Below are 10,339 nucleotides of genomic sequence, written 5' to 3' on the forward strand. Positions count from 1 at the left end.
CAGAGCCCGATGCGGGGCTCGATCTCACGGACCGCGAGATTGTGACCTGAGCTGAAGTCGGATGCTTCACCGACCGAGCCACCCAGGCGCCCCGGTATATTTGCTTTAGAAGTGAATTGAAATGGGTCTGATTTGACAGCTTGGCACTCTTCTAGACATTCATTCATACATTTACTCTGTGCAATGGCTGGGCTGCTGGGGAGACACGAAACTGTGTGCAAGTGACATGGTCTCTTCCCTCATGGCATTGAGGTCCTGGGGTTGTTACGGTACCAAGGATGAAATCAAAATCCCAGTTTGGATTTGAAGAAGGTGCTGCAGGGTTCTCTAAGTTCACTTAGGGAAGCCAGTCTCCGTCTGTCACTCTGAGGGAGCCACACTGTGAGAGGTCTTGGGACCTGATCATTCTTCCTGTGCAAAGCCCTCTCTGGCACCCTCCGTCCTTTGCTGAGTGCCATTCCTGACTCTGGAGGGCCAGCAGGCGGCTGGTCCCCATCCTTGTTAGCAATCGCACTTCTTTCCATGCATGTGGGCACTCCCCTTAACTTGAAGCACTATAAAAAGTCCTGAAAACTCTCTGAGGAAAAGTGGAACCAGCTGATTGTCGTCCACACCTTGTGAACAGTTGCCCTGCCTCTGAGAATTCCGTCGGGGGGACTGTTGCTTGTCCCTCATGCTTTTAGTTCACCTGGGCAGACCTGATGTGAAGCGCTGGCGAGGCGGACGTGCGCCCTCAAGAGCCACAGGGCTCGGGTTCTGTGGAGCAGACATCGGGGCTCATCCTGGTGGGGCCCGTTTCGTGCATAAGCTGAGGTTGGCTTTGTGGGTTTTTTTCCGTTCTCTTTGGGGAGTGACTTTTGGTGTGTGTGTTCTGAGCTGCTTATGCAAGCAGCCACGCATGACTCCTAGCCCAAGGCTTCTGTTGCTCTGTTCTTCTCTTCTCCGCCCACAAAAAAATAATTTCACATGAAACCTGTTCTCTGGCCAAGGCTTGTCCCCTCCTCGGCAGGGGGCTCTCTTTTGTGTTGACTTTAGAACAAATTCAGATCTCTGTCTCCAGATTTTGGGGCGCGCAAGCTCCAGCTTCCTTTGGAAACTTTGCTTAAATACCAGCATACTTGGAAGCCCTTCTGCCTTCTTCCTCCCACAGTCTAATAATTCCTGAACTGATGGATGGGAGCAGTCCTGAGGGCTGGCGGGGGGGGGGGGGGGGGGGGGCCCCCTAGCCGGCTGCCATTTTTGAACACGGTGTATTTCACCCACGTTTTCACACCCGGGGTGAGAAATTGGGAGTCAGACTGAGCAGAGCGAGCCCTCGGTGGGTTGGCACGCCGAGTCTAGAGCTCGCTGGCCTTGTGACGAGCTCCAGGCATATTAAGATGCCTTTGAGCCTCAGTTTCTCCATGCGCAAAATGGGGTTCAGAAATAATGCCCATAAAGTGTGTGGGGGGGCACGCAATAGAAACTGCAGGTGTCACGAGGAGGGTGGTGATGATTTCCGGGGAGCCTGGCTTCAGATGGAGCTGGTGATTGGGTGGGTTTAGCGGAGAGAGTTCTAGCTGCATATTCAGAAAAGCCAGCCGCTCCCCAAAGCTCCCCTCAGCCGCGCCCAAGAGAGCCTTCAAAAAAAACTACCTATGTGCACAGAAAAGTGATGAGACTCCACGATTCTCCTGCTCTCCCTTATCTGAACCAAAATTTGAGTCTTTGCAGACAGGAAAGGTGAGGGCAACAATTTTCCTTTCCGTTCTAAAGCAGAGCTCCTCAGAGGTGCTATAAATATAAGAGTATAATTATTCTTTCTCTAAGCCTTGTGTAAAATGGGCATACTAGTGATTGGTTTAAATTAAGAAGAAATCAAATGTGGAGGTTCTAAGCCCAAAGAAGGGGAAAGCAGGTGGGCTTAGAGTCACAGATCTGGGTTTGGGTGCAGACCCTCCCCCCCCCCCCCCACTAGCCACATGGTGGGGCTTGGGACCAGCTGACCTTCCCCCAGCTCAGTTCCTGCACCTGTAAAACGGGGGTGATACCCACTACTTGTAGGATGGGGTCCGGATGAGGTAACAGATGCAAAATGGCGCCCGGCACGTGGTAGGCACACCAGTGGCGTGTACCCTGGGGGGAACCAGGAACTCCAAGCTCTGCTCTGCTGTGGTGAGGTGGCAGTGAGCTTCCCTGCTGGTGCCAGGCCACTGAGCTGTCCCGCCGGTGGCACTTGCCGCAAGCTCAGTGTGAAAGAAAGGGTGGCCAGGCCACAGGGGAGATGCACAGGTGAGACCAGAGGGACTGGCGCCTCTAGGCAGGCTGCACAGAGTGCATCTTCCTCTTTGTCTTGGCGACTCAGGCAGCGGTTTGGACAGAGTGCCTCTAATGGAGGAGAAGCCCGGGCCGGTCATCTTCACCTGGTCCCCACCCCCACCCCTCCCTGCCCCGTAAACGGAACACCCAGCATTTTAAACGGACTCAAAGGCTCACTTGCTCACAGCCTTCCCCCCACACACTGGATGTCCAAAGCGCTCTCAGACAGGAACACTTACTCAAGGGAAAGCCATTTATTTCAAATCTTTATTCATGATTGGAGAAAAATAATGCCATGTGACAGTGTACAGGTCCTGCTGCCTAAATCCGTAACAGAGATAGACGTTATGACTTAGCAAGCTCACGTGGTGCCAATTCTGAGATCAGATGAGGTTGTTCTTCCGTAGGAAATGGGGCCTGGTAGCATTGTTTTTCCATGTTGTTCTAGAAAATCCTTTTGCTTGGTTCACGTTTAAGTTTCTCTCTTTGTGTGTGTGTCTAAGTACGACTACAGCTCTGGGCTGGTGTTTTCTATTTATTTGGTGTCAGGTGTCAGCATTTCGCGGTACTAGGGTGGTCCTCTCCTTTGAGAATAACAGGGCTATTTATTGATACAAAGGAGAGGTGTTCAGATCATCTTGTTAAGATGCAAAGCTCAAAATAAACACCGTATCTTTATTTGGAAATCCACATCCTTCCTTAAAGGAAGGCTCATGAGTAAATTTGTATGAAGTATGAAGCCCAAGCTGAGTGTCTATTTTTAATGACTTCTTTGCTTACATTTTAGATTGTACAAATGCCTCTGTCAACCCTTACAGGAATTTGGACTTTACTTAGTTTCGAGCAAAAGAACCTCAGCAATAAATACTACCGTATGCCTCGAAACATTACGAACCAGAACGAAAGGAGATCTACCTGACTTCTGAGAAGAAACAAACCAGTGGCATGAAAAATATACAACCGAGATCAGTGAAGGGGTTTAAATGGACATAATAAGCAATTTGATGCCTGGGGGGAAAACACGGAGATAATAAATACAAATGACAAATATTTACAATGGAAGCAACAAACAGGACATCAGTAGGCGAACACATAAAACATTTACACTGAGGAAAATATAAAAGCGATGCCTTTCACACATCCAGCCCAGGAGCCGACGAACAAACGAACAGCTGACCCAGCAACGCGGGAGAATGTTATTGTTTCAGCCTTTGAGTGATGTAAGTGAAACAGTCAACGTGCTGCAGTGGCCCATGGCATGAGACAGCCATGGTTTACGCTCGGTTCCCATGGCAGAGCCTGACACGTCGCTCCTCCTCCCCCCGCAGGCAGAGCTGGCTTCAGTGCACCATCTTTTCTGCTTCCTACAGCTCTAGCTCTTTCTAGGGGCTTCTCTCACCATTTTGTCACCTTCCCCCACCCCCCCATACCCAAATGGTTTCTTTCCAACGTGCACATGAAAGATTCGGGGAGATGACCTTCCAGCCGGAGGCTGGAACCAAGGAGATTGGATTTGGGGTATATAAATACTAGCTGGGTTGGGGTCAGGGCATTCCCTGGAACAAGTTATGTTAGAGTAGATAAATTTAGCTTCTCTATCTCTGGCCTCAGGTTGCTTTGAGGGAGAGCTATAAGCTGATATAAATGGAGGATGCTTCCTTTTTTGCCAACTCACTAGAACGGGGGTCAGAACACTCAGGCCCAAGAGCCAAATCCAGTTGGGCACCTGTTAAATATAATTTTACCGGAGTGGAGCCAAACCCCTTTGTTATGTGTTGTCTCTGTATGCCTGCTTTCATGCTATAATGGCAGAGTTGAGTCTTTGGGACAGAAACCACATGACCCACCAAACTGAAAATAGTGTATTTACTATCTGGAGTTTTACAGAAAGAGTTTGCTGACCGTTGCTCTAGAAGGAGCTGGCCCAGAACACCCGTCTATTCTTTGTAATACTGGCCTTCTATTTGAGTACTGGCTGCAAGAAAGGATAAGCTTTAATGTGATAACCCAGTGGGAAAGAAAGGACCTATCTATGGAACATTTTGAACAATCACAAGAACCCCAGCGCTGACCCTTTATTATAATCCTCTCCCTCTTTGCCTTGGAATTTTACTTCTGTCCCTCCGCTCTGTCTTTCTTTTGTCCACTCGGACTCTTTTCTTCGTTGCTAAATTTCCAGTCCGGATCTGGAAAATCCTGTCTCTCAGTGCTTCCTGGCGGTCTCCTCCATTTATGTAAAAAAGCTCAGCATTTCTCGCTGGAAATCACAGTCATCTGGTTCTCTTCTCCCCCTTTCCATGCTCTAAACCCAGAAGCCACGTTTCCAACTTGGCCTCATGGCATCGGGTACAGGGCTTTATCGATCTTGGCTGAGGGTCAAGGAGAGGTAACAAAATGGTAAAGAAAATCTGTCAAATGTACTCCTCGTGTGTGCATTTTCCTCCGGGTGTGTGGTTTGCCCTAAGTGGCTAGAAGCCCACGCCAGGCAGTTAGATGTACAGGTACACCGTTCTTTGATTCCTTTTAAAATATCACTCAAAAGAAAAAAAAAAAAAACGCAGCCCCCAAAGATGGGCTGTATTTCTTTTTCCTTTGAGTTGGTTTTAATGACCCAGTTGCTTTGTTTGAAAGCCATTTATTTAGACGACAGGTATGTAGATGTAACTGGATAAATAAAAAAGTGAAATAGAGATTTGAAGCAGTGGTTAATATACAAACACACAGGGGCCACTCCTTCGGACATGGTCCCCCAGACAGAACAATGGCTCAGAACTTACACGTAGAACCCTTGCCCTCCCCGTCCCAAGCAGCTCTAAACCTCAAGGTCCCATGCAAGAAACGGAATTTCCGTTCGGCACCAAGCACCCACACGGCCCTGTCTCCTCTCCACCCTTCTGACTCCCAGCTCGATTTTTACATTCACCCCTGCATCCGAATCCAGCTGCCCTCTGCCAAGACAGCACCGGAAGATGCGGGCTGGGGCCCAGCACCAAGTGCGAGGTCTAGCTGGTGGGCCTGCCGACCCCTGCCCTTCCCTGGCCCACCTCCCCCACAGCAGAGCAAACCGCAGGCCGCCGCCCAGTGGCTCCACGGTTGGAAAGAAGACAAAGTTGCAAGGAGGCTGCGAGGCACGCTCACTTCAGGATGTGCAAGTGTGGAACCCACCGGGCACAGCCGAGACCTCGCCGCTGCCCAGGCCGTCTCCGCCTCACCTGTTCGTTCCGCTAGCACACGCCTTCATCAAGTCCGCAATCCCCACCAAATCCTGCGTGTGACATCCCCCCTCTTTAATGGCAAATGTTCTGGAATGTCCATAGAGAAGAAAATGGACGGCATGGAGGAAAGATTTCCCGGCCAAGCCTTTCGTTTCACCTCCGGATATCGGAGTATTCAGACTGTTCCTCCTCCCACTCGCTGCTTCCAGAAGTTCCCTGGCCCCCGTGGCCGGCTGCTCTGCCCCGGGGATGAGCGTTTGGGTGGCTTTTGCTACCTCGCTCACCCTTGACACCTCGGCCTGTCTCCCGACTACTGGCTTCCGAGAGGTGGTGACCTGTGTCTCCGTGGTGGGCCCTAGAGAGCTTGGCCCTGTCCACCTGGAGCTGGCGCTCAGGGGGCACCGTGGGAGGCCTCTGGATGGCTGAGGTGCAGAAACTCAAGATGGAGCACAGGCTTCCCCAGTTCTGCTCACATTGAACCTGAACGCTGTGGGTGATGGCCTCCTTCACCTCCTCCCCACAGGTCAGCAGTAGGTTCACCAGGTCCACGTAGGGTCTAGAGATTGAAAGCAGGAGAGAGAGAGAGAGAGAGAGACCGAGAATGGAACCAGTCCCGAATGGGCCACAGAGGGCAGCGGTGACACAGGCAAGAGAGATACAGCCAATGCCTGGCTTGGGTTTCATTTGGTGAAAATGCTCTCTGGAATTGCCTCCAGCTTTTATACATATCCTCTGGAGTGCTGGCCTCCAACTACCATTTACTAGGTGGCCATTACGTACCAGGCTCCACGCCAGGCATTGGAGAGAGAGAGGCTGGTGACAGGGCCTACCATCAGGAAAAGGGCCAGTGGCAATTTACAGGTGCATACAATAAAAGGAAGAGCCTCTGGGGAAGGTGGGTGAGAATGCCAGGTAGGGCGGCTGTGTGAATGTTGAAAAGGAGCACAGGTCATGCTTAGGGTCTGCTTTTTAGCAGGAGGAGCAGTGAAGTGTCTTGGGGGCCAGTGGAATAATACTTAGGCAAATGGTGAAGGGTCTGAAATACCAAACCGAGGACTCTTTTTTGGCAGGGGAGGAGAAGCCATCAAAATTGGGGCTGGGGAGCTCCCCATCACCCTCTTGCAGCACGGTGTCAGGTGGGGCCGGCTGGCTTTGCACTTGGTGCCACTCTCCTGGGTAAGCCTTAAGCCTTAAGTGAGACTCCCAAGAAGCCAATCTCCCATGTCTGTGTTTGCCCCTGGTTTAGGCTCATGATGAAGAAGGGTGTTTTTGGAAGGTACTGGATGCAATTCCATCTGTACCTGGAAGAGTCTGAGATCGGTGGAGAAGGGTGGGAGGCAGAAGGCCACCCTGGGATCTTCCCTTTCCTGGTAGTAAAGGTTGAGGAAGGGGAGTGGCTATCCAAGCATCTCTACTCTTCCCACCTCGGCTTGCCTGGAACTCGAGGTGAGGGCTGGCTGCAAGGTGCCTGTGTGTTGGAATGAACGCCAGCCGTCTGTGAGATAAACACACTTGGTTCTGGAGGGGAGAGCATTGCTCAGGCCATCCAGCTGCCCTGGGTTGTTCTTTAGGAAAAGTGCTGGAGGAAGAACGGCCGCATCATGCCAACATGGGGTGGGAGTTGTGTGCCGCAGGCGGACACGGTGTGTCTGCTTTTATGGGCTTATCTGGTAAGAGGCGGCCCCAGCAATGGGCTCTCATGGCCCACTCACTGAACCTTTCTTACATCTCACTGGCCTTTTAGAATCCCCGAGGCGGGTATGGAGTGTTTCATGTGGCTAACTAGCATTCTCAAGCAGTCCTTGGCTAGCAGTATTTCTGGGTATATCTGACCGTGAGCATTGTGCAGCTCTGGGCCATCACCCGGGGCAGGAAAATCACTCTGGAATGGGAGATCATTTATAAGAAGGGGCAAGACTTTTTTCCCTCTGTGAGCCTGGGCCACCTGGGTGGCTGCATTTTAGCTCACATCATCTTTTCTTTGCAAGCTGACAGTTGCTGCTAGGCACGAAGAGCAGATTGTGTTTTAGGACTTGTGAAGTAGTTTACTGCCATTTTTATGAATTAGTCCTCAAGTTGTAGTTGATTGAACTGTCCTCATGTCATAGATGTAAAAATGGAGATGGCTGGTGGGGGGGCGACGGGGGGAGAGGAGAAAGTAGTTTTTGGAAGCTTCTGGGCTGGGAAGGCCTAGAGCTGGGCTGAGAGCAGAGAAGAGGAATGTTCTGGCTGATAGAGATCAAGCTGCCTTTTAAGGCCTACTTGATGCCTTTGGAGTCAGAGAGTCTGTGCATGGCTGATGGACAGGGTGCTTCAACTCTCTAAGGCAGGCCCCTAACAGTGACATGGACAGCGATAACACTCCTCGGGCTAACAGAGGAGGGGAGGGGGCAACACAGAAGAAATGTTCAATGCATGTTTGTTTCCTTCCATCTTTTGACAACTAGCAACTGATTGCCTGAGGGAGCTCAAGGTCATGGAATGTATCTGCTACCACAGCATCAGGATTTTAGCACCTGATTGCACCTGCCACCCTCTGAGGCTGGATGAGCAAATTGTAGGGGCTGAGACTCTCTCTTTTTTGGGACTAGCCTGGCGCTCTCCGAGTTTCTTGCCCCAGGGTAAGGGGAGGGCTCTCTTGGGGATGTATAGGCTGCCTCCTGGCCTCCTTTGCCAGGGCAGTCTGCCTGCCAGATGAGCTCTCAGAACCCCAAGGCGGATCCGAGAAGGCTGGACTAGCCCACACTCTCTCCTGCCCTTGGCACCCTCTCCCGAGGAGAAAGCTGTGAGCCATGGGGAGGGGTGTGTGTTAATCTAAGCCGTGTTTCGAGCTGGCATGGTGCCTTCTCAGGCTGCAAACTCAGCCCGTGTCTAATGACAAAGCCCAGCTTTCTGAACTGGGTGTCAGCAAGGCTAAAGGATTTTAAAAAATACTTGGAGGGGGATGTGCCCGGAGGCTGCCAGCACCCAGTGACAGGGCGTGTGGTAGCCAAGGCAGTTGATATGGAGAAAGCGGGGCGGGAAGGGGTGAGAGGAACAGAGGGAAGCAGAGAGCTTGAAGGGAACTGCTTCAACCAAACATGAGTGTTTTGGGGTGGTTGGGGGTTGGGTTGAGGAATGGGGGTGATGTGGATTCTGGAGTGACTGTGATTTCCTCTTCACTAAAATGAAAAGCAAATTCAGTTCTCATTTTGTTATCTGTGACCAATGCCACACGTTCTTAAATGGTCTTCTTGATAATTGGGGACTGACAGGATCCTTTGTGCCCAAATCGGTTAAGATAGTTAAAGCACAACTCGGTCAATTCAGCCTGAAGTTCAAGTTGATGCAGTGCATAGTCATGGCTTCAGAAGGGCAGGTAGTGGGTGGGGGGTCTGTGGGGAGTTGGGGTTAGGTGAGACCCCCTTTTGGAGGTCGTGGCTTAGCAAGAGGGAAGAGGACTTGTGTGCAGGCACAGTGAGTGTTCTCAAAAGAGGCCCGGACTCACTTACAGGGTGAGCCACCTGCACTCCCAGAGTGGGCTGGGGTGGGGGGCTATGTGTTCATTCTAAATGACGAAGGAGTCCTTCGGAAGTAAAAATCTCATGCCCCCATAGGCTATATTTCCATGGAGGAGGCACCAGAAAAGCCACAGGGCTTTCCTCCTTCTTAAATTCTAGGGGGGAACAAAAAACAAAACAAAACAAAACAAAACAAAACACCAAAAAACAAACAAAAACCCCCTCTGAAACCTTCAGTTTTCCCAAAGAAGATTTTTCTCCAATCTTGAAAAAGGCAAAGTCTCCTTGCACTCCAGGAATATATTATTGACTTATAAACTAGTGCGCATCATCCATTCTTGAGGCCAAAGAAACTATCTATCGTGGATGACAGTGGACTGAGGACAAAGGAGCTTCAGGACTCTCTCAGCCATGGGACATTTGCCTCTTCCAGAGGCAACTCGAAAGAAGGGAATTTCACAGTGCTCTCTTTGTGAAATGGGGTGTATTTGGGAAAAGGGAGAAACCTCTACTACATCTGGGGGCCAGTGAGCCTTTAGCAGGTCTAATGGGGACAGAGAAGGTCAGGAGCAAGGAGGTTTGATGTCTATTCCTGATAATCAGCTTTAGTCATATATATTGGCAGTTCCCAAACTGGCAAGTAGGGATCAAACCTCAGAGCAGGATCTTTAATCTCTTAGTTTCCCTTTCCTCTTCTATTAAATGGGGATAGTAATCTCTATCTTCCAGCCCTGTTGGGAAAGGTGCATGAGACAGTCCAGGTAAAGTCCCTGGCCAGGTAAAGTCCCTGGCCAGGAGCCTGGCCCACTCACAAAATGATAGCTATTATCATTATTGTTATTGTTGTAGAAGCTGTTGTTGCTTTGTTTCCTTACAGGTATTTGGAAGAATGATAGATATTTTAGTGGATGTTAGTGTGACTAAGGAAAAGGCAGCATCATTTTGCTCCTGGCAAGAGCTGCCTGCAGAGATTCACGGCGAATCTTATAATTCGCAGCAGGGGTGTTGCAAGATACCTACAGCCTCGTAACCTGATGGAAAGTGACGGGTGATGGTTGGCCTCTGTGACCCAAGTGGTGTGGGTCGGGTGGGGAGCAGTCTGCTTAGTGACATGGCTTGGGGAAGGCCATGGCACCAACGAAGGAGCAAGATTTCATAAAATTGTACAGATAGAGACCAGCGGTGCCCTAAGTTGCTGAGGCAGGAGCCATCGTAAGCCACCGCCCATGCTTCATGTCAGGAGCAACTGTGTACCACGTGCTTTGTCACTTTGCAAAGTTTAGGATCCCATAGATGGGATATATGTGTGTGTGTATATATATATAT

At 50.5% G+C, this 10,339-nt stretch overlaps 1 protein-coding gene across 1 annotated transcript in view; it reads right to left on the reverse strand.

The window, feature by feature from the left end:
* Positions 1 to 2,547: 2,547 nt before the first annotated feature.
* STC2 (stanniocalcin 2) overlaps positions 2,548 to 10,339 on the reverse strand; it is a 15,266-nt gene continuing 7,474 nt past the window's right edge. Inside the window, exon 4 of the mRNA XM_040445258.1 lies at positions 2,548 to 6,069. Within this exon, the coding sequence (XP_040301192.1) occupies positions 5,667 to 6,069 (403 nt within the window). The 3' untranslated portion in view covers positions 2,548 to 5,666. The remainder of the gene's footprint in view (positions 6,070 to 10,339) is intronic.

The sequence above is a fragment of the Herpailurus yagouaroundi genome, unplaced genomic scaffold (genome assembly GCF_014898765.1).
Source record: "Herpailurus yagouaroundi ecotype Mexico unplaced genomic scaffold, PumYag 29, whole genome shotgun sequence".
Classification (NCBI taxonomy): Eukaryota; Metazoa; Chordata; class Mammalia; order Carnivora; family Felidae; genus Herpailurus; species Herpailurus yagouaroundi.